The sequence below is a fragment of the Corylus avellana genome, chromosome 10 (genome assembly GCF_965113065.1).
Source record: "Corylus avellana chromosome 10, dhCorAvel1.hap1.2, whole genome shotgun sequence".
Taxonomy (NCBI): Eukaryota; Viridiplantae; Streptophyta; class Magnoliopsida; order Fagales; family Betulaceae; genus Corylus; species Corylus avellana.
In genome coordinates this window covers 16,840,152-16,865,254 of record NC_142499.1, presented here as the reverse complement: position 1 = coordinate 16,865,254, position 25,103 = coordinate 16,840,152, and the positions used below count along the sequence as shown (strand labels likewise).

The 25,103-nt window shown below is 36.8% G+C and overlaps 2 protein-coding genes across 2 annotated transcripts; one reads left to right on the top strand and one right to left on the bottom strand.

Moving 5' to 3' along the window:
- Nucleotides 1–2,468: 2,468 nt before the first annotated feature.
- LOC132192247 (auxin response factor 18) lies at nucleotides 2,469–6,499 on the bottom strand. The gene is made up of 4 exons (XM_059607523.2): nucleotides 5,968–6,499; nucleotides 4,692–5,861; nucleotides 3,029–3,945; nucleotides 2,469–2,941 (listed from the first exon to the last, which is right to left on the bottom strand). Exons 2-4 carry the CDS (start codon nucleotides 5,814–5,816, stop codon nucleotides 2,872–2,874), a joined length of 2,112 nt encoding a protein of 703 aa, XP_059463506.2. The 5' UTR covers nucleotides 5,817–5,861; nucleotides 5,968–6,499; the 3' UTR covers nucleotides 2,469–2,871.
- Nucleotides 6,500–20,239: 13,740 nt separating this feature from the next.
- On the top strand, nucleotides 20,240–24,053 carry LOC132161759 (Phototropic-responsive NPH3 family protein). Its single transcript, XM_059571941.2, has 4 exons — nucleotides 20,240–20,659; nucleotides 21,026–21,095; nucleotides 21,396–22,619; nucleotides 23,222–24,053. The coding sequence occupies exons 1-4, from the start codon at nucleotides 20,601–20,603 to the stop codon at nucleotides 23,669–23,671; spliced, it is 1,803 nt and encodes a 600-aa protein (XP_059427924.2). The 5' UTR covers nucleotides 20,240–20,600; the 3' UTR covers nucleotides 23,672–24,053.
- The last annotated feature ends 1,050 nt before the right edge of the window (nucleotides 24,054–25,103 follow it).

The window sequence follows — 25,103 nt, the reverse complement described above, 5'->3', positions numbered from 1 at the left end:
GAGGTCCAAATATGAAATATTTGGCACTTATCACATATGCTATTAAGAAACAAAGTATTTCTCACCTATTAAGGGTCACATAACACTTTTAAAAACGATGACTTCGTTTGTTTCGACGTAAAATTCTTTTTGTCGGAAAATATTTTCATATAAATCACTTGTCAGAGAAAAAAAAAAAAAAAAAAAGAAGATTTTCCTAAAAATATTTTATGGCGTTTAACTCGCACGAAAAATGAGTTACATGGAAACAGTTGGTGACTTTCAGCAACCTCCGACAGAGGTTCAGCGAACTCCAATGGTGGTTCAACTTCGACAACTTTTAGCTATGGTCCAGCGAACTCCAATAGTTGGTTCGGTGGCTTTTGACTATAGTTCGACAAACTCGAAAACAGTAATCATTTTACGAAAATTAAAAAACAAAAATTTCATAATCAATCTACAATATTTTTAACACAATCATACCAAGCACTAAAAAAGCAAAAAAATTTGTACATGGAAACAATTGGGACACAAAGTTTCCAACAATTCTGTCCCACAATTAGAATTGGTTGTGATCGGATAAAAGGAAGACGAAGGCTTGGAAAATTGTGGGGTTTCACATGGTGTGCGACACAAAGAAGAAGTGTGGTGGTAATACCAAAGCTTAAAATAGTAAACAAATGGGGCAAGAAATGCTCATTCAATGTGGATGACGTAGCTGTCCCCTTTTTCCGTGACTTGGATCTCTCAAAGCAGCAACTTTTTACCTTATTAATTTTCTCTGTTTAATGACATTTTCCTGACGTAATTCTCAAGCAAAGTTAAACCCTTTGGGGAAGGGGGGAGCTCCACTGTGCAAGACACCCACCAATGGTGCCTTTTTTCTTTTTTCTTTTTTTTTAATTTTATTTTATGTGCTTGCTTGGTAGAAACCATGCCATATTTGGTGGAAACTCGGAACTGAAAACAAAGCAAACCAACATGAAACAATAATATGCTTTGGGAAAATTCATTTGACCACTTGTTTGTTTTGTATTGGGCTGTCACCAATTATCATAATGCAAGATGAGATGAGATTGTAGAAGGAAGCGGGTTCAAAGCAAAATGATGTTGGTACAAGTACCCATTAATTAAAAAAATTGGGAGAAATGAAACCATCAGAAGAGTAGGGCGCCGTCGATCGAACGGTTCCTGCAAATTCACATGATCCAACTCAGGATCTGGTCATCAAAAGGATGCTTTTGTTTCGGGCTGTGTTTTCTGTCGGTGACCAAATGGGTTTTTCCGCATGGGGTTGTTAATTAATTAGATGGATTAACACTTTCATTGGACAAAAGATCAATTAATCGAGATTCTGTTGGTAAAACAATCTTTAAATTACTCAACTTGTTGCACGCACGCACGTACACATCAACTAGTAGTATTCTTGTCCCGGTAAAATCACAGCCGTTGAAACGCGAGGTGTGGGTCCGACCCGACAGTCGGGTTTGGTTTGTGTTAGTCAAAGCTCAAAACGACGAGGTTGTACAAATCACGGAAAACAAACAAACAGCCCGGTCATCGAAACGCCGCAACCCATGCAAAAAACTCTCTCTCTCTCTCTGGCTGACGTTGCCCGCACGTGAACCTATAATTACCACCCAGCCCCTCATTTGACCCACCACCACCATCACCCTCCCTAGACCCCAACACTCCCATGTGGGGCCCCACTCTCTCTCTCTCTCTCTCACGTGCGGCAAATTTGGTTGCCGTTTGTTTTTGGTTTTCTTTCTCAAAATTTATTTGACTTTTTATTTTATTTTTTTTTTATTTTATGTGGTGTTAACAACTTTTAGTTTTACAATCCCAATGATGGGATTAGTTTATTTGATTTGATTAATCAGTAATCCCCACACTTTGCGGCATCAGGATGGGACATATCTTTGCTTCAATTTCATTGACTGGGGGGAAAGAAATTTGGTTAATTATCCATGTGGAGCTCTCTCTGACTTCTGCTCTCTAAACATTTTTATGTAATTTTTCTGCTATTGTCTTACACGTGTCAAGCTCTCTATAGCCACGATGTTCATTCATGATCTCTCAGAATCTGTTGCTGTGTGAAACAGCTGCTGATACCTTAACAAACAGTAAAGAGAGATTAAGTCAACTCGACCCATGTTTTATGAATTGATTAGACGTTTAACCAACTCCTTTTTTTTTTTCTTCAGTTTTTATTATTTTTTGGTCATGCACGGCACGAATTATTCTAAAGACTGGTAATTTGGTATCCATCTCTTCCAAGGAAAAACAAATAATTGTTTGTGAAGAAACTTTGCTTCCCTTTGGTGATGACTTCTGTGAAAATGTTTGAAAATCCAAGCAGAAAATTGTCTGCCTCCTTCCCCTACCCACACTCAAAGGGAAAAGAAAAACACAACATAAATCTTCATAATATTGTTTATTTCTGCATTTTCCCATTCACATTTTTGTTTTATTGGCCTAATAGTTGCAAGCATGTAAATTGAGGCTCATTATGAACTAATCCATTCTCAAAACACATTTTCTTGGGCAAATTCTCAAAAGATTATACATGAACAAATCTCCTACAGACCGCTGGTGACTGTAGGATTTGTGTGCCAAAAAGAGAAAAAGAAAGAGAAACAATATCAACAAAAATTCCGAATTAGCAAGCTATGGCACTGAAAGAAAGTCTTGAAATCCAAAGACTTCTTCGAAAAATGGAAGAAAAACATGAATCTGGAACCACCAAAGCTTGAAAGTCCAAAAAAACATGGATGAGGATGGTTCCTCCCACAATTTCAAGAGGGTGGTAACTGGTAAGAGGTCAGCACGAGAAGAAAGGATTTGATCAACCAGCTGTACAATTGAAATGAAGGTTTTATTGCTCGTTCTCTACATTCCTAGATTGTCGCTGCTTGAATCCATCAAAATCGTCAACCTCCTCGCTGCTTTCATGAAGTCACTGCAGCAAGAAACAGGGGTTGATCATATAAGAAATGTCTTGGTAACACAAGGAGCTAATGCAAGATTAAAGGCAAACGACTCCCACCTGAATGGTTCATCTCCTACGTGTTTGAAAGACCCTTTAACATCCCGGTAAAGAACATGGCTTAATGTCTCAGAGTTTTCTATGCCAAACATGTCGGCCAGTTTTCTGTACAAGTCCTCATAAGACCCAAGTAATGAAAGGTCAAGACTCCGACCCACATCCTCTGATTCCATGAAGACTTTACAAAGACCAGTGTCCAAATTTGGCTCCATTTCTTGGCGATGATCCTTGTACCATTGGAATCCTTCACATGAAGAGCGCTCAGGAATGCCTTGTTGATGAAGTGCAGAACCAGAACCATCAGAGAAATTTGTCATTTTATCGCCATTCCCATCTGATGAGCTATTTCCAGTACCAACTGGTGAGACTGTGTCGGCAGAGCAGCTTAAAGAGATCTGCTGCTCTGTAAGTATTGTTTGACCAAAAAGAACAAACTGTGGTGTTTTGACATCATCAGGTTTCTTTGAAGTCTGTGTAGAACGCGACATGGTTAGCAGGCAAGAAACATTCTCGCTCATGCTAGGTTTTTGAAAGATTGGGTTATTTGGGGCTCTAGTGGGTGTAGCAGCATGATCGAGTGGTGGTGGGAAACCAGCCGGAAACAGACTTGACTGCAGCTTATTGAGGTGGAGATCTGATAAGGATAGACCATAATGAGCATGCCTGGCTCCCTGCATGCCAGCAGGAGTATTGTTGGGTAGACAACCAAAAGGGGTGTTGGCCCCAAGGAGGTTGCCGGAAAATGTCGGCATTGGAAGTTGGCCATCAAAGGGGAAATCTGGGTGTTGTGGCATTCTCAACTTCTTCCGCGGTGGTGAGAAGGGTAGATGGATGGCGGGCATGTTTGATACCAATTCCACCAGCCATGGGCTCACACGTTTCACATTTTGAAGCAAATCTGGCTCATCCCATGAAACCTACAACATATGACTTCCGCAAATAAGAATTGATTCAAGGAAAATAAAACTGACTCGGGACATTTTTCTTTTTCTTGTTCTGTCAAAGAACACACATAACTACGATTAAGTAGATCATAACTCGGGTGTTCAAAATTTTATCAAATTATCATTTAAAAAAGTTCAATCAAACAGTTGAAACAGAAAGCTAAGCTGGATTTTGGGTCATTGTTTTAAGATAAATTATGTTCTCAAACCATTGCAATGTCCACCAACTGTATAAATAACACAGAGACTCCCATGATCAGCAATCTTGAGCATTTCTAAATCCAAATTCATTTAATTCTCAATATGTATTTGAAAAAATTATAGCAATCTGGTGCATAATTCCCATTTAGGAAACTTGGTATTGCGACATGATACTAATTTCTTGCAAGTTCACGAAGTAACAGCAGAAGAGCCACAAAATGACATTACACCCCAAACACCTCAGCATAATAGTGATGCCAAACTAATATGGTCAGACATAAACAGATTGAATCAACAGAGCCACATAGTAAAGAGAACAGAACACCAACGTAGAGCAGAGGCAAATTGATTATTGGCGCAGATGGCAACATCAGCTTCAATTTTCAATCTTGTGAGGAGATTTGATATTGGGAAACAAAATTTGTGGTAATGACAGACATGGGGATATTCATTTTTTTTATACAACAACAGTAATATGACATAAATACGGAGATGGAGATTAAGAGATGTGACAGTACCTGGAGAAGCCTCCAAGGTGAATCAGGCCAGCGGAGGGGATCAGCAACCTGAACAGAAGAAATGGTTCCCATGAACCAACTGATACGCGAAGAATCCTCAGTTTCAAAAGCCATCTTGAATCTCATTCCCGAGCACCACCGGATCTGTAATGCTGCTTTCACCATGGAAGCCTTCACGCAGAACTCCGGCGTACTCGCCCGAGGATAGTAAACAACCTCAAATGGCTTCCCAGCAGCAGCAAGCGTCGCAGCTTCGAGAACAGATTCAGCCCTCACTTTCCCCCTACCCATCAGACTTCCATTGGAGCTCGAACCGTTCCCATTAGTATTAGAATTCCTCAGTAGTTTGCTCTCATCGTCCCTCAAGAAAGCCGAAAACCCTCCATACGGCACGGCACAATTCCCGCCCGCCGGATTCCACCCTGACGCCATCTCCGGTCCGCCGCCAATTCCCCTCTTGGCCCGCCGAATCCCGACGCAGAGATCCCCGTTCTCCGCCCTCAAGAACACAATCGAATCCCCGGCCACTAGCTTCTTGTGATTCACGAAAGTACTCCACCCCGTTGTCAAAAGATGCCGCCGAGGTGTGCCCCTGTAAATGTGCCTAAACTTCCACGTCTCGCCATGAACATCTTTAGCCAAAATAGTCTGCACGGGTGGATCCGCCGAGTAATCCAACCTCGGAAAAATCGTCTCCGCACAGTACCTCGGAACGGAGAAACCCCCGCCATTGTTGGCGTCCGATTGGGTCAGCGTCTTCGCAAACGAAGCCGGTTTCTCTTGCGGTTCAGACCCATTAATCCCTCCAAGTCCATCGTCTTCGTAGTCCAGTTCATTGGCGTTCACCGGAAGCAGCCTAATCTTGGCGAACACCTCGTCGGTCTCAGGATCAGCCATGTATTTGACGGCACAAACTCTGCAGAGTATGTACGGCGAAACCCTCGGGCAGCTCCGGAAATCGACAGGTCCGCACGCATGCTCGGCGTGTCCCTGAAGGAAGTAGAAGACCTTGGCGTTCACCGAAGGCATTTGCACCATTCCACCCGCGCAAGCATGCCATAGCTGAGGATCCAAGCACTTGTCCACCTCCTTGGCTTTCTCTTTTGCATCCATAAACGTAATCATTTCAATCCACAGAGCTAATTCGCAGATTTTCAGCGCATAAAAACTCTGTAACAACGTAAACCCACCCAAATTAGTTAAAATTAATCATGAATTTGGAAAACCCAAAAAGAAACTTTAATCATTAAAGTGTTAAATTGGGTAAATGATTTACCTTACAAAGAATAATATGATCAAATTTGGAATCTGTGTGTGACACTTGGCTACAGCCTACAGCGAATCAGATAAAAAGTCTCAGAATCTTCTCAGTAAAACCCCTCAGATGCGCACCAAGGACTCGAACAGAAATCCGTAACTCAAAACCGTAATTCCACGAAATCTCAACATTGCCGAAGCTTCATTTCTCTGAATTCAGAGCATACCCAACACAGAATCAAAGAATTGTAAGCACCTCCGACCATCTAAAACGACAAATCGAAACCCACCCACTGTTGCTTGCTCGACCAGTCAAACTCCAATTTCTCACACTCCCTTTCCAATTCACTGATTTCTCAGAGCAGACAATTGCACACAATCTTTGTTTTCTTCATAAAACGCAAGATCTGCCCCATCCCATACACAATTGCTCTTCTCTTACACTATCTCCAATCAAAAAGAAAACCAAACCAAAAAAATCCGTAACCAACTACACAAAAATCTCCCCCGGCGACAACTCCTCCTTCCTCTCCGCAAAACTCCGCACCAAATCCTCCACCCACAAAACCTTATTAAAAAAAAAAAAAAACAAAACACAAAAAAAAAAAAAACACCCAACAATACCCTTCTAAAATTTTGCTGTTCCTCAGAGAGATTGAATTAAAGGAGTCGATGGCCGACACAGTCGCAGACAAAAAGCCGTAGAGAACAGAAACCTTTTGGATCATGCAAGAAGTCCAAAAGCGCACGCACAGAAAATAACAGAAACAAAGGTTGTTTCAAGTTTTAAGAAATATCAAGTAGTGGTCGAAGTAATAGTGGGACTGTTTCTTTCTTTCTTTTTTTCTTTTTTTTTTTAAAAAAAAAATTAAAATTTAAAAATTTAATTTTAATTTTAATTTTTTTTTAACCTGATTCTTAGATTTCTTACCCTTTTCTTCGGATCTGAAGAAACTGCGAGTGTATCTTCAGAAGCCAGCAAAACAACAAAGATCTTTAAAGGAAGGAAGCTATCCATTTTCCCACTTATTTTTTCTACAATATTTTATTACTTCCCCAATAAATAATTCTTCATTTATTCCGTTCCCATTAATCTAACAGATCAATTTTGTACTCATTTCCCTTTGATTATTTTAATTATTAATTATTGATTTCTCTACTCTACTCTACTCTTGAGATATTCACCAATGTCTCGCGAGTTTTTGAGTGTTGTAGTAGTGTTTCTTTCTGCTCTAAAAAGCAAGGCAATGGCAGTCGTTAACCCTAGTTAAAGGGCACGGCGTTTTGAGTCAACTAGGGTTAGTGTTGCTTTAGTTTAGGTTTCAACTGTTGAGAGAGGGAGAGAATGGTTCTTAAGTCCACTCGCCTTTTTAGGCGAGTGAAATGCTCGCTTGAGTCAATGGAAGCGCAACTGGGGTGAGATTTTATGGGGTCGTTGATTTTATGACAAAACCAAATTGCAAGTTGTTCGGAGAAAAAGAAACTAAATTCTCAAATTGCAAGTAATCCAAGAATGCCATTGATTTTTTTTTTTTTTTTTTTTTTAATTTTTTAGCCCTATTAGGCAACCATACAAATTTAAAACAACTAAGTTTTAATTAATCATAAAATTTAGTTAATTAATTGATGTTGTCAATAAAAATATTAATGAACTCCTCTAATTAATATTATGTGTGCCAGTTTATCATAATATTGTGTAGGTAAGTGAAAAGGTAGGTTACAGTGAATCATATATATTGTTTTGTTTTTATAATGTTATGATAAAATATAAATGAATAACATGAAACATTGTTAATACAATGACTACGCACACTTAGTCCTCGGTTGGAAAATCTTGCAAGAAAGTCAAAAGTCGAAGTAATAAGGGAACCAAAAAAATGGGTAGAAATTAGCACATACGAGAGCATACCTATGCCTCTCCCCCTACTAACCTTGTATAGTTTGGTCCTGTTTTGGTTCTGTCTTAGTAAGGCCATTGTTGTCAATCACCCACTAATGCAGCCTTCAAACATTTTGCCTTTCTTGGAATATAATACCTTGAACTTTAATTAAGATTAAGAGTGCCTTAATTATAACTTAAGGATGCTATAGTTAGTTTTCAATTGGTAAGATTAAGATGCTATAGAGTGCCTTAAGCATCTCTAGCAGCCATCAAAAGGGGAAGAACCTTTGTTCTCCCCCTCCGGCTCTCCTCCCCTCTCCCTCTTCTGCCTCCCCCCTCCCCTCTCATCACCCTTTTTCGCTTAGTGAGCTAGCCTATCTACCTGATGCCCCAAACTCTTTAGGCGATTTTTTTTCCCTTTCCCTTCCTTTCGGCCTCTTCCCCCTCCTTTGGTCCCTAGTTGTTTTTGTTTCTTTCTGTATTTGCTTTTTTTTTTTTTTTTTTTTGCTTGTTTAGGTACACTTTGTGGGTGTTGCTCTCGGGGTTTCATTCAAACTTTCTCCTCCATTTGAGTGCACCGCCAATCTCCTCCGCGTGCTCCACAGCCCGCCGTCCTCTGTTGGGCCTTTTCTCGCGCCCCCATTGCGATAAGCTTCCAACGCCCCTTCTGTTTTCAGTTTCCGGCAAGCGTGCGATCGGCTCTTATTTCCGACTATTGTCATCCTCTTGATGTGCTTTTTATGTTGTTTATTTCCCTGTAATTTTGTCTATCTTTCCTCTTTTTTGTTCTTTCTATCTTGTTTTGTTTCCCTGTAATCGTTTTTGTTTTTTCTTGTAATAATGCTCGGTCCTCTCTCTCTCGATTTGCCCACCTGATGCCCTTCGGGTTTGTTGCTTTGGTCCAAACCTTTGGGTTGTAGATGTGAACGTTATTCTGGATTTCGGGTTGAGAAGGATGAGCTTTGGCTTGGGGTTCTTTGCCCTCAGTGCCGAGGAATAGGAACTACTTATGCATTGGTTTAAGTCTGTTTTACGCAAATCTGCTATTTAATTTGAAAATCAGTCATAGGTTAGTGGATTTTGTTTGAGTCTGAAATGTAATACGTCATCTTTGAAGCTTGTAACCTCGAAGTTTTGGCTATGGTTGGTTCAGAGCTTTTGCTCTGTGTTATTTGAGTTTTATACTTGTTTATCAATGAATGAGATTGAACTGATTCATTTCAAAAAAAAAAATGGTAAAGTGTGAGATATTGGACTTTTAAAAAATTTTCTATCTGGCTAAATGTTCGAAGTTGGATTTGAACAATCGGTGGAGAATGTTCGAATTTAGATTTGAATGTTCAGTGTATGTCTGAAGAGTTTGATACCTCAGCCCTTATGTGTATGCTTGGAAAGCCTTTATAAGCATTCGAACAGTCAGTGGAAAATGTTCAAATTTAGATTTGAATAAGAGTTCGACACCTCAGCCCTTATGTGTATGCTTGGAAAGCCTTTACGCGCACCTTAAGTTCATTCCCATCCATTTCGAACTCCCCTTTCCTCATAAACCCTAGAGTAAGAGAGAGAGAGAGTGTTTGTGTGGGTTGGAGATAAAGAAGGTGAAATTTTGGAGTTATACCTTCAAGAGAGGTAACACTTTGCCTTAATCTCGTTCTTCTTGTTGTTATTAGTCTATCAGCATAATGATTAACTACTACCTAGGTTGTAACCTTGTAATCTATTGTTTTGGGTTGGTGGTTAGAGTTTTTATGTTTGATATTAAGGATGGGATGTTGGTTAATGTATGAGCAATTTATGTTTGTGGCTAACGTTTAAGGACAAACATATGATTAATTAACCTACCATTTGATATTAAGGATGTGATGTAGGGTGTAAACTTGTAATCTATTGTTTTGGGTTGGTGGATAGAGTTTTTAAGTTTGACATTAAAGATGTGATGTTGGTTAATGTATGAGTAATTTATGTTTGTGACTAACGCTTAAAGATAAACATATGATATCTTGATAGATCTGCATGATTAACCCACTGTATGAGAGTTTAAATGTATACCATTAAATTGTTTTGGAAGATTGGTGATAGATCTAGAGACTGGTTGGATATTTAATACTAATGGATGAACTTAGATGTGTATGAAGGCTATATTTACGAATAAGACCATACGAGAAACAATTTGGGGATTTGGTCTTAGGTGGGTCTCTGCCCATGATCAAACGTTCAACACGACTACCAAACGATCAAAGCCAATTGTTCAATGTAGATACCAAATATTCAATACTATGACATAATGTTTATTTTAATTAGTTCAGGGTATATATACTTGATTAAGGTTTCATTAGGGTTTAGTATGAGGTTTGTCTAATATTAGGGTGTGGTTTGCATAATCGGGAATTTGAGTTTTGAGATGTCGGGGTTTGAGGATAAGCATTCAAGGTAAGTAAACTCATTGTGAAATTATAAATAAACTTTCCTATATAATGTTGCAAATGAAAATTGAAGATATTCTTACAACATTAAATTATATAATTTTCTGAAATAATGTGAGCCTTAATCTTATTTCGCATGCATGATGATATTTCAAAATTTTAAATTATTTTTACATGCCAAACATGTTTTAACTATGAAAGATAATGAAACAATGTGGATGTATTATGAGATATGGAATGCGTTACAATTACCCTAAAAGAGAATCAGTATCTGGTACAGATTACTCGGTAATGAGTTTCGATTTGAGTATGGCTACCTTATAATGGGATGTCGATATGCATTACGCTTACTAGATGACGGGCCTCTGATATGAGTTACAGTTACCTAGTAATGGGGTGCTGATAAGACAACCTAGCCAGTATGTTTACAGCCCCTAGTGGCAATGGAACTAGTACAATACCAATTTATTACTTATATAAAATCATGTATATTTTGTCGACCTTTATAGTATGAGAGTTAATGTACTAATATCTATAGTACCACGTGTACCGGTATAAAAAGGTATGGAAACTATTGATAAAGTCACCTCGACCATATGAGGGTAAAATACGAGTATAATGATGTGAAAGAAAGATAAAATGATGTGATGAGATAAAGTTATGTTTTGAACTCAAATGTTTTTGCATACCTCAAAGTGAAATTTCATGAAACAATGCATTGTTTTATGAATTTTTTACTTTATATTTTCTATTATATGTTTTCTTAAACACTTGTGAAAACCTTCTAAAAGGCTATGATAGTATGAAAAGTCATTTTGAGTGATTCAAGGGATTATTCCATGGTTTATTTTCATGTGATGTTTACTTACTAAGTCATGGACTTACACAATTACTACTGTTTTCACCTATGAAGAACCTCGGGGTATTGCAGTTTAACAAGTTCTAGATCGAGTTAGAACTTAGAATCTTTCATTAGTGTAACACCCCCAAAAAATCACATCGATTAATTCAATCCATCTTGGCAGGGTTACAAGCAATTCCTCCAGTTTAGTTAATTATCAACTGACTGAGGGACATCATCCATTAATATTACAGAGTAAATACAATTGAAATGAGGAAATACATGATCTAAGATTTATTCAATCATAAATATTCTAGTAGCATTATCAATTTTAGATTCAAAGCTTCCAACAATATTCTAAGTGCTAGTTAAACGTGAAACATTCACTTGACGTTTAATCCTAGTGAACTTTTTGACCCTAAATGTGGTGAACCTGCTAAACCGCCAAAAAATTCTGTAAATCTATGACTTAGTAAATAAATATTATAGTGAGTACACAATGAGCTTATGAGTTACATTTTACATATTGGAATATAATAAACATGGGTTTTCACAAATGATATGTGTTACCTTTGTTATTATACCATAAAAATGTAGTTTTAGCTTACAGAGACATGAATATAATCCCAGCAACAATCACCATTATTTTTAATGCAAATAAATAATGTTTCATAACAAGTCATACTTATCCACCGTATGGTTTATCCAAGCTCTTAACCCTGGTAGGGTTGGCGCTGTACCAAAAGACCTGTAATACAATACCGATGCTCCGAATTTTGTACTCTACTGTCTGCCTTTTAGCAGTTTGACCGAGTCCCACCTCAAGTGACACATGCTATTAATGATATTTGTCTTGTAGTAACCTACCATTTAAGCATGATTGAGCCAGTTACAAACAACCATTAGATCCAAGGTCTTTATAAACCATAAACATCTTTTGACAATAGAGTGAAGCTCATATAGTATGCCTATGTATACTGCTCGTATTGGTGTACCATGTTATGCGATGCAATCATATAGTTAAACATTTATTCATTTATTCTATCTTTTAGAGTTCCTTGCGCAGTGGGGTGGCCAAAACCACCGTTGCCCAAATGGCCTTGGAGTGGCTAGAGCCATCCCCTTGGCTAAAATGGAGTGGTCGGCCACTCCTTTTCTTTTTTAAATTATTTTTTAATATTACTCCTTACCACATTTTTTATTTATTTGGATAAAGTGAATTTTTGTCAATTTTTTTTTTTTTTTTTGACAAAAGTACTATTTACGATACAAAATAAAATTAAAGTGGGTGCAAATAAAGTGTTAAATCACTCGAATAAAAAGTATGTAACCCATAAAGGAATAGCCGCCCTTAAAATGTATTACACGTAGGTATTTCACCTAACTCCAACAGAAACCAATGCGACAACAGGTAGGCGCGTGGGGATTGTTTTTGGGTTTGAAGGGGGTTACGGGAAACCCCCCTGTGGTGACCTTTTCCTGTTATTTAATTGCAGTGAGTCAGTCTTGAAATTCTTGACCCCCGCAAATGAAAACTGAAACGCAACCTTCCTCGAGCGAAGATACAAGCCACGCGCTCCCCTAGAGCGTGTACTGTAATAAAGCGCCACCCCCTCTGGCCCCACAAAGTGCCACTGGGTATTAGTTCAGAGTAAGTTAGAATGGGCCCCACCCACCCCCAAAAAAGAATTTCCACTTCTGGTTGAATTCCTACCGTTTTTACACCCTTTTCAGAGACGCCATAACCATCAAATTCCCCACATCCAAACTTATACTTTTCCCCCATTTAATAACATTATAAACAAAACACAGCTAGAGTTTGAACCGGTCCCTATTTGAAAGTGAAACTCCGGTTCATCCAATTATGTTTTTTCTTTTTTTTCTTTTTCTTTTTTCAACTCTCTACTTATCATTTAATTATGTCACCCCCACGGCACAATCTTGGCTCCTAATTCACTTTTCTTTTTAATTTAATATTTTATTGACCGAGAGTTCAAGTGGGTGTGTGTTATAATAATAATAATAATTAAATTTATTATTTTTTATTAACTTAAACTTATAAAACAATGATTTTAACACTTGGGGTTAAATGATTTGCCAAAGCTAAACTTTGAAAGTACTACAACCCTTTTGAGACAGCAAAACTAGGCCAAGTTAACTTCATCTGCGGACTTGCAAAGTTAAGCTATTAAAGTATTTGAAGCTAAGCTTGGTTTGGTTTGTTGACGTTTTTGTTGTTAGGGGGAAGTTGAAGCAATATACTTCCGGCTCAAAACAAGGTTTCGAAATGAGTTGAGATTCACACTCATCTTGACTAAATAATTTTAAGTTGTCCTAACAAATAAATCTCATATAAGCTCTCACCACGTGCCTAAGGTTCGCTAAGCCGACGAAGCTAAAAAATAGAATCATGACCTTTGAATGAACTTGTTTACAGAAAAATGAAATGGGCATGTCTTGCAAGGTTAGGTTAGGTTGGGTTTGTGAGCAGCATCCTTATAACAGTTATGCTGTCAAAACAGCATGTCAGGGCATGGGACTACCCTGGTCACAATTTCCATCGGTATTAATAATTAGTTGGAATGGTGATGATAAATTACTAATTAAATACATTTTCATGTTTACCAAAATGATGAAAATTAACCAGCAACCAACAACACACGTCTAGCTACAGCTCCTTTTCATTGTTGTCTGCATAGAGGGACAGAATTAAACACTCTGCCACCAACACCAAACTTAAGTCATGAGTTGATTGTATATATCCCCAGCTTAACCTAGCCCGTGCCTTTTTCCTCATGGTCCCCATGCTTTGTCCTGCAGTATTAACTTGTTTCTCAAGCTGTTCACTAGCTCCTTTGCTGGCCCGTAGTAGTACTTTTCAGACACGGTTTCATGTCAGATAGTAAACACACGTAAGTGTCTAATATCGAACCATCCATAAATTTTTGTCTCAAAAATGTCGTTAATTGGAAATGAGAAGTGTTATGGAGTTATCGTGAACCTTGCACTACTACTACGTCAGATTATAAAGCTACATTACATAGCCGTAGAAAGAGACATGTTAACCCACGACATATATAGAGACCCTACAGGGTGATGGAATGAGGGGTGGTTGGAGCAAAGAAGCATCAACAACACCTTTCTTCCCCAATGGAGTATCCTTATAATTCACAATCCCCTATACTACTTGCCAAAACGGTTAGCTCTTGTCCCTCGCTCTATTGCTCCAAACCCACACACGACACACACTTAACCCACCAACATAAAAAGCATCATTGCTAAATACCATAACAAGCAACATTTAAAAAAAAAAAAAAAAAAATTATTATTATTTGAGTTTGCAAGATTGATTTGTACAATGTGCATATTGAACAAACCCCACGGTCCCTTTCTTGGTTGAGTAGCAGTTTTAATAAGAGCGGTAATTTGTATTCATATGTCGGGTTTGGTTTATATTGAGATATTAGCAAGTATAAGACTATATATGTTAATCTTTAATACTTCGATTTTGTATTAGAAAATAAAGTTGCCCACATAAAGTGAGTAGTTTGTAAAGACATTCATGAGTGCTAAGTTTACTATGTAAAACTGGGCTTTATAAGTGATTCTAAAAAAGTTTCAAATTGACTAATATTTTTGAGTAAAAGTGTAGATGTAACTAACGTTTTTCTTTAATCATTACAAATGTATTAAATTACTTATCAACCTTAACTCGCTAATTTTGTGTTTAATTGCATACTGTGTCACAAATTGTCAACCATAAATTTTTATGGGTTCTTATCCAACTGGCCAGCATAGGTCCGTAGTCTAACAAAAATTGCAACATTTAAGAAAAGTAATTCTTGTTGGCCGTAAATGTTTTTGTGGCGCATGAATGCAGAACAGGGTAAATACATGGTATGAAATTCTTGTTGCCTGACATTTAAGATGAGTGAACAGGGTAAAAACATGCAAAAAGTAATTGAATTAATGGGTAGTCAGGATATGCAATCAAGCCTTTCTGTCAAAAATCTTCTTAAATTTACCTGGGTTTATGCGTTCGTCAATTGCTGTTAAATGTGTAGGAATATTATTATAAAGAGGAATTTGCGGCTGTGTTTGGTAATTATAACAGATTTGGTTAATATGAGGGAGAAAAGGAAAAATATTTTGTATAAAAAAGTGAAAAAAAAAAAAAATTTTAGCTATTTTTTTTATTTAAATAATAATAAAAAGTGATTGATGTGATGTAAAACGTAAGAATGCTATAATTGATTTTAAAAATATTTTTTTAAAAAATTTTTTTGAGTCAAGTCCTGTCCCGCTCTTTGCCGAACACAGCCGCATGCATGACCCCAGTTAATCACCCCTGGACGGAAAAATATATGAATGATTTAAATGCCTGTTTCAAAATCCAAGATATGACATTTTATAACTGAAAAATGTAAAATAAAAAATACTTGTTAAAATAATTTTAATAATTTTATGGACACAAATTTCCTTCAAATTCGTTTGGAGGAAATATCTTTCAACTCATTTAAAATAGTACAAAGTATTTATAAACATTTAAAATATTAGTCTAAATTAATAAACTGCTATTAATAACCCTAAAAATTTAATGCGCGTTTTAAATGTCTTTAAACATTTGAAACTATTTTAAATTGGTTGAAATATATTTTTTTGGAGGAAATTTTTGTCGTAATTGTATATACTTTCCTGTCAAACTTAACTCAATGGTTGCATGGAATAGAGGAAGCAAATTGACACCAAAAATATGAAAATAGTATTAATTAAAATTTGTGGAAGCAAGTGAGACACGAACGTAGTTTTATGGGGAATTGTATTTAATTTATCAAAAAGAAAAAAGAAAGGTGCGGAAGGTGTTAATTACATTGAATGGGTATGGGCCAAAACCCCGCTGTACCCTTGCCCACTATTGCAGCCGGATAAAGCCCATTGATTAGCGAAATTGGACCCAACCATTAATCCGGAACCAGACAAGCGACCAAACTGTGGCTGTCGTCACGACCACTCTGTCAGTTGCTCTGGTCATGCAAGTGAATCCGTGTTCGGTTCAACCTCTGCTCTCTCTCTATCTCTCTACAGTGAACTTTCAATTTACTGCTTTAGCTGAGAGTCGTAATGTTGGCGTGGCGAAGCCTGATTGGCTGAGACTGGTACTGAACCGAACGAACCGGTGAGGGGTTTTTTTTTTTTTTTTGGGAGATCTCCAACTGGCACACGTTAGCTTTGACAGCTACAAGACAACAACCGCAAGCAGTAGCAGCATGGGCATTGCCCCTGGGAGGTTAAGTTACTGACACAAGAATCTCCACGTGTTTCAGATCTGATGGAGGATGACGTCACGCGGTCCATCAAATGTGAATACAACTGCGACACGTGGGCCCATGTAGATGGGCCACACCTTGGACTGATATCCAAATCTCTGTCCCTACGTTACCCTCCTGCTGGAGAGTCTTTTTATTGTGTTGTCATGCCCACGGTCTGACCTGGCGTGGACCAATCTATACATAAACCGTACAACTCTTGGGCAGGGGATGGTCCACCCGCACTGCCCAGGGAACTCTAGTCATTTGTTTTGTATTAAGTTTTCAACCTTATATTATTTCTCTTAATTTGAATAAATATTTTATATAAATTTCAATACAGTATTAAATGGATTAGAATTTCTTATAATTTTTTTTTATTAAATTGTAAATTTTCAAATTAAGAAATTCAAGCCGTTTCTTGTATTGAACATTTTGAAAAATGTTTTACATTAAAAATGTGGTATGTTACGGACATAAATTAGCTAATTCATACAAACGGGTTTAATAAAATGACATGTATCTCTTAGCATTTGAGAAATACATATTTTTTAAGAGAAATGTTAGGGTTTAGGTATTATGGTATTTTCATAGTCCTACGTGAATATTGTTTCCTAAAAAACCAAAAAAAAAAAAAAATTACTCCACTGGTCTCTAAAAAAAAAAAGCAAAAAATAATATTTACGTAAAGCTAGGAGAACACTAAGAAAATATTAGGAGAAACCGCATTATGTCATATTTTTTTTTTCAATAGAACGTGTTTCTTATATGTTTTTTTAATAGCATTAAAAAATTTTTTTTTTTAAAAAAAATGATAGGAGATGCCGAGATCCCACTTGCCGATGCGAAAGACGTGATAGTCAGTTCGGGTATGAAATTGTCGGGGATATAAACACGTAATATGTATGCAATACTTATCTGAAACGTTCAAGATTTTGCTTATAGCAAATTTAATACAAATAATAATAACAAATTTGAAAATAAATGATGGGACAAAGTGGAGGTGTTCAAGTCTTATCATGGTTTTAAATGGTTCTTAGGAATACTTAGTCATGCCTTTACTCTCCACTAACCATTTAAAATAAATGGTTTAAAATTTGTCATATCAATTAAAAACAAAAACAAAAATAAGAACACTTACATTTCTTTTATACCAATTGTCTCACATCTTCATGGGCCGCGGCCGCCTCTCTTTCCTTCTCTCTCCTTTCGTCGTCTTATCACCGGTCACTACCGTGAAGCTCCTAACCCAATAATTGCAAAGGTAATTAAGATTAAATATAGTTGAACGATAGTTGGATGAAAATACTAAAAAATATAATTAAAGAAATAAATTAACAATTCCACAAATATTAATGAAAAATGTAGCTAGTAAATTATTTTTTCACACCTTGCGCTAATTTATTTGGTTGTTATTGGAGAGTTTTCATATTTTGACATCCTTGCGTGATTTTTTCATTACTAGCAGTCTTGAATATATCATTTTCAATATACGCAACCAAATAATCATTTATCCATTGAGCTGTTATTCGATTTGTAATCGATTTTTACCAATATTCATTATTAAAAAAGATTTTTCAACCGCAGCAGTTAAAACAAGCAAGATCAATGCTAGTGTTACCAATGAATAAACTAATGGATTAACAAGCTATCCAATCCATTTGAGTGGTTGCAAATTCTTCTCTATAAGGCATGTCAACAATGTATTTATTTTTATTTTTTGTAACATCGATGTATGTTTTAAGTTGGTTATCAAAATAATAAGTTGAACAACTAAAAAATCATTTAAGTAAAAATGTTTGATACATATGTGTTGGGTCGACCAACCAATCAACTCGTTAAGGGTCAAAGCTTTCAAACCTAACACTATCAATTTAAATAAGGGGGTAACAGTATATAACACGACTCGTTTGATCTATTTGATAAACAAGTCTTGTTGGATTGACTTTACACAACCCAACTTACATAACCCTTTTGTTAGCGTGAAAACAAATTTTTGGGCTTCAAATCTTCCATGCAAGTGAGCTATATGTGGATTGAGATTCCCGGCAATAGTGGAAAAATTGCCCACCAATTTTTTTTTGAAATCCTTACCATCAATTTTCATCCAACAGCTACCATTTCGCCACGTGTCCCACTCAATATAAAATAATAAAATATTATTATTTTTTAAAAAATAAATATAAAATCAAATAATAAAAAATAAAAATAATTATTAAAAATATATGCCACCCCAGTTTAGCCTTGGAGGTGGCTTCAGCCGCCCCATGCGCCAGTTGGGGGTGGCCGAGCCGGCCACATGGCCCTAGGGGATGGTTCGGCCTCCTCATATTTTTTAATAATTATTTTTATTTTTTATTATTTAATTTTATATTTATTTTTTAAAAAATAATAATATTTTATTATTTTATATTAAGTGGGACATGGGACGAAATGGTAATTGTCAAATGAAAATGGATGGTCATGATTTCAAAAAAATTGGTTGGCAATTTTCACACTATTGCGGGGATCTCAATCCAGCTATATATATATATATATATATATATATATATATATAACTTCAAACTTTAATTGTATTTGAGTTTTGGTCTCAGCCTTGTTGCCGTGAACATTCCGTTTCATTCAAACGGATCAGCCGAAGACAGATGGCCTATATTTGTACATTCACTTTTAACCCAAATTTGACGGCCTCAAAAGCCCGTTACGAGATTGGACCTCGTTCGTTTCTTCACAAAAAAAAAAAAAAAAAAAACACACACAGGAAGGCTTGGACCAATCCTAGTATCTGTTTGTGTAAAGAGCAAGGTTCCTGCCTTCCTGGTGCTAGACCCAAGATGCCATGTCTTTCACCAACCCAACAAATCACTCCATGATTGGTTTCAATTATAAATCGCTTTATGCTGTATAAAAAATATTTTAAAAATATTTGAAATAGATTAAAATAATAATTTAATTAATGCAGTTAAATTTTGTCAAAACACTTAATAGATTCTATTAGTCTGTCACGTCAGTACGAATAAAATGACGACACTCAATAAAAAAAATAAAAAAATATGTTAAAAATATAATTATATAAAACTAAAAAACTAAAAATTTAATTAAAAAAAAAAAAAAAAATAGAGGGAAGGGGGTACACAGCAAGCCAACCCCAGAGGTGACTGAGGTCGCCATGCAGCCACCCAATTTGGGGTCCACCCCCTTTTTTTAAAAAAAAAATTTTTTAAAATTTTTTTTAGTTTTAGATAATTATATTTTTAACATTTTTTTTAATTTTTATTAATAGTGATATATGTCATCATTTTAATGGTGTTGATGTGGCACATTAACGAAATCCGTTAAGTGTTTTAACGGAATTTGACTACAAGGACTAACAATTTTAAAATAGTGCTACAGGGAATTTGACTACGAAATTTGATGGGAGTTGAAAATAGGTTTGGAAATTTTAAAATTTGTGAACTTAGACACAAATTTTACATAAAATTAGAGAGTTAAGGTTGATGGTCTAAATCATTTAATTAAATTAGCTGAGTTATGGTTAATTTCTATAATCTTATTCTCATGCTTTGACACACAATATTTAGATCTGACAATTTTTAATATGACCTGCGAATCTAACAGAAACCTAACCAAAATTAGTGGATTAGGATTAACGGGTGTGGCCCATTTATTTAAATAAATAGAGTTATAATTAACTAATCTAATTTTATTTGGACGACTCCAACGTGAAAAAGTAGGCTGAAACTGTCAAACGACAATAGCGGGTGAGGTAACTGGTAATCATGTGAATAAATGGGAATTGTAGAGCCCCAATTCAAGACGATGAAACGATATTATCATTATCATTACGAAAATTAAGCACAAAAATCAGCGTTAGATGGATTCTGTTTTGTTTTTTCCCTTGAACAACATGTTAACATGTCGACTCCGCAAGTAGGGAGAGTGAAGGAGACGAAGAAGGCAGCACCAGCAGCCTCAAAGCACAACTCCACACGTACCCACTGCCCCTACAACTGCCCGCACTTCTTGCTTTAGACTCGCCACCTCTCTCTCTATCTCAAGATCTACCAGATTTCAAAGCATGCCATGTTCGTCTGTACGATGACGTTTTCTTCCTTCTGTCTTCTTCTTCGTCATCCCAGAGTTGATCTTCATGTTTTTTCGTGATTCTAAGCTTTGCCCATTTCAGGAGAATCACAATACATGGCATGCATGAGGCTGGGTTCTAAATCCGAAGCATTTCATCTCGAAGGTCAAGCTTGGTAAGCATTCATAATTCCTATTCTACAATTATGTCGTTTTGAAATCTGATCAAACTTTGTTATATAAGACATCCCATGAGGAGAATATATATATATATATATATATATATATATATATAGAGAGAGAGAGAGAGAGAGAGAGAGAGAGAGTTCCCCAAGATACAATGAGGTATTGTGGTTTGCTGATTAATTATTGAAATTTTGTAAAAACAGTTCAATTGGAGGAGTCTCTGCCACATTCAGCTGCTTTTTGCTCATCTGACTGACACAATGACAGAACAATCTTAAATATATTGGAAGGGCTTAAGCCCATCTAGAAAGAATTTGTTTTGGTTGATGAATTTTTCTTGATTTTTTTCCTTTCAGGTACTGCACCAGTGGGCTTCCCAGCGATGTCACCATTGAAGTTGGAGAGATGTCTTTTCATCTCCACAAGGTGCATTTTATATGCTTATGTTTGATTTTGAATGTTGTTGAGTATAAAAAGGTTAAATCCCATATTGAATAGATATTAAAAAGGTTAAGATTTTAAGTTGAGATGTTATGTAATGGTCTTTACTTGAAGATGTGCCAATTCCCTATCAGAAATAACAGTTACAAGTATACATGAGTGTATCTTTTGCTTGATTTTTTTATGCTTTCTCTGTTTCTTATTAATTTGTCTTCATCATTTCAGCTCAGATTATTATTTATTCTGAATCCTAAATTTTCCTCCCCATTTTGGCATCTTCTACAGTTTCCATTGCTTTCTAGAAGCGGGCTGTTAGGAAAGCTTATTGAAGAGTTTTCCTGTGAGGATGGATCAGGGTGTCTTTTGCAGCTTCATTATGTGCCTGGTGGAGCTAAAGCATTTGAGCTTATAGCCAAATTTTGCTATGGTGTTAAAATAGAGCTCAGTGCTTTGAATGCAGTCAGCCTTAGATGTGCAGCAGAGTATCTCCTAATGACTGAAGATTATGGAGAAGTAAACCTAATCTCACAAACAGAAGGCTTCTTTAATGAAGTTTTCGGTGATTGGACGGACACCATAAAAGCTCTTGAAACATGTGAAGAAGTTCAATCATATGCAGAAGAGCTCCACATTATTTCAAGATGCCTAGATTCCTTGGCCATGAAAGCTTGCTGTGCAGACCCAAACTTATTCAATTGGACTGTATCTGGATCCAGTAGCAAGCGGAACGCAGCAGGCAGTGTCATGTGGAATGGTATATCTTCTGAAAATAAGCCAAACCCTCTTGGGGATGATTGGTGGTTTGAGGATGTCTCATTTCTTAGCTTGCCCCTATATAAACGGCTGATTTTAGCTGTGCAATCAAAAGGCATGAAGCCTGAGAATATTGCTGCTTCCCTCATATACTATGCTAGGAGGTATCTTCCCTTGATGAATAGGCAATCAAGCTTCAATGATGCAAATAATGTCAATCCAGGGCCAACCATTTGTACCAATTCAGAGGCAGATCAAAGGACTCTACTTGAAGAGATTGTAGGGCTGCTTCCTAATAAGAAGGGAGTCATATCCACCAAGTTTCTGCTTAGGCTACTCCGCACGGCTATGATCTTACATGCAAGTTCCTCATGCAGAGAAAATTTGGAGAAAAGGGTTGGAACCCAGTTGGACCAAGCTGTGCTTGTAGATCTTCTCATACCAAATATGGGTTACTCAATAGAAACCCTGTATGATATAGACTGTGTTCAGAGGATTGTTGATCATTTCATGTCACTAAATCAGGCACCTGCACCTTCTTCTCCAAGCATAATTGAAGAGGGCCAATTGATGAGTGGGACAGATGCTCTGACACCTATTACTATGGTGTCTGGTCTGCTGGATGGATATCTTGCTGAGGTGGCACCAGATGTTAATTTGAAGTTGCCAAAGTTTCAGGCGCTGGCTGCTGTTATCCCTGATTATGCCCGGCCACTTGAAGATGGCATTTATCATGCAATTGATATATACCTGAAGGTAAGACAATCCTTAATTATTGAACTGTCTCATATATATGAAATTTGGTCTCTGATCAACTTTACTGGGACCAAAATTCAACTGTAATCTTGAAATTACTAAAATTATCAGACATTTTGTTGACAAGTTCTTTACACGTTCACTTAGCAAAGACTTTGATTGTTTTAGCATCACTTATTTTCCACCTGACATCTCAAAGCAACATGTTATGATTATGGCCGTATCAACGTTACATCCACCATTGGGCACGTGCCTAACAAGTTAGTTTGACAAATGAAGATAGAATCCCCTGCTTGACATGTCTCTACACTGCATGGATAATAAGAAACATGTGGCCACCTCAGTAAGCCATTTTACCTAGAGCATTCTGGAAGATAATATATTCCTTGAGTTAGCAACGTACATTTGAAGCTTAAAAATCCAAATGCAGGCACCAGAAAAGAGTTTTACAGCCCTTTTAACAGAGGGTGCATATAATATTCCATAATTCCTTCCTTAGAAGACAACTAAAGCTTTCAAAATGTCCTGTATATAACTGAAAAATATGGTAGTGGTGTCTGGTTTTGATAATGCTGACAAAATCAAATATTTCATAACTTCAGGCACATCCTTGGCTAACAGATTCTGAGAGGGAGCAACTCTGTCGACTTATGAACTGCCAGAAGCTCTCTCTGGAAGCCAGCACCCATGCAGCCCAGAATGAGAGGCTACCTCTTCGAGTAATTGTGCAAGTTCTCTTCTTCGAACAGCTTCGACTCCGGACATCAATTTCAGGTTGGTTTTTTGTTTCTGACAATCTTGAGAACTCTCAAAATCCCAGTGGAAGCCTTGAGCTTCCCAAAAATGATGTGTCGCGTCAAGTGGACCTTGTACAAGACAGAGTAGTGGGTGTTGAGAACATGAAGGAACGTGTTTTGGAGCTTGAAAAGGAGTGTTCAAGCATGAGGAGGGAACTTCACAAGTTGGCTAAAACAAAGAAAAGTTGGTGCATTCTTCCTAAAAAGTTAGGTTTTGGGAGAAGGTCACCGCCTTGCAATTCAAAAGAATCATAGTTCTGCTATTTAAATGCACCAGCATTATCAATGAATGGACAAAAAAAGAACACGAAAATGGTGAGGTGGCTCATATGGATTTCGAAGGTCCAACTAACTGGATATATAAATCTTTTTTGTACCTGTATTTTAACTTCTTTTTCTATTTGTTGAAAGCCAGATAGCTGCCATAGTGCCATTCTTTTATCTGTGGTGTAGGCAATGATCAAATTGCTGTGTTGTTTAGGATTTAGGTTGTAAGTCGATCCATTTATTAAATTATTCTAATTTACTTGAAATGACGACATTGCTAAGCTTGTGAGCTATTTATGAATAAATGTTTATGGAAGAAACATATGCTCCAAAAAGTGGAGTAGCTGGGTCAGGACTTCTTGTGGCATTCATGCTATGCCTCAAGAGTCGATATATTCGCGGCTTCCTCTGCTTTGACTTCAATGTAAGAACTCTTTTTAGTGTCTAGATCTGTCAGGCCCTTCAGAGATTTTGATTTTTTTCCTGCTAAATGTTATGTATTGGAGCTTTTCTAGAGAGTTTAGTATTGGATTAATATCTTTCTGACCCTTGGTAAAGAATTTTGTTCCTCTTTAAGAATATGGTAACATTTCCCTTAAACCAGTACACTCAGATTCATTTCTGGTTGCAGTTAGTTTAATGATCTTGTTTATTGGTGATAATGTTGTCTTCTGCACAAGAATAACTACTTTTCTAAAGTTTAGTTGCTTAGTTTTCAATGAATCAAAATTTCACCCCAAGAGCTTACTCTATAATATGTGGTTAAGCTTATGGAATCATTATATCATAAAAATCACAGCTTACTGAAATGAATTTTATTTTACATCATAAGTTGATTTGGACCTCAATTCAATTTCAAAGGACAAAGTGTCAGTCCTAAAAGAATGACCTGCAACTTTTGCAGAGGATTATAGTTTATGTTACATATAAAGAATGAATTTGTGTTTGTGCAAATAAATTCTGAACTTCTTGTGACTGGCAATGGCAAAGAAGAGCTCATCATTGATGGCAAATGTGTGTAAGCATACATGCACACATTTTCAGTTATTTCGTATTGTTTGTTTTTAAGGATAAAAAGAGGACAAGGTTTTAGGTTTCTCAGAACAAGGGAAGAGTAGCCACGTCCATTCTATCAAGTATCAACACTTTTTTTTTTTTTTTTTCTCTGCCAAGATTTCAGACAAGCACAGTTTCTATGCAGGCAGGTGTTGGGCTAGAGTTCATTCTGGGCCTCTAACTATATATGACAATAAACATAAGCTTGGCCTAGCTCAACAGTGAACCTATGCAATGTGTCTGCAGCCTGCAGGCTTCACCAACTAGAATTCACAATTTTCTGCCTGTCTGTCTGTCTGTCCTTATCTCTCTCTCTCTCTCTCTCTCTCTCACCCAAAGAAAAAAAATCAAACTGACAACTTCT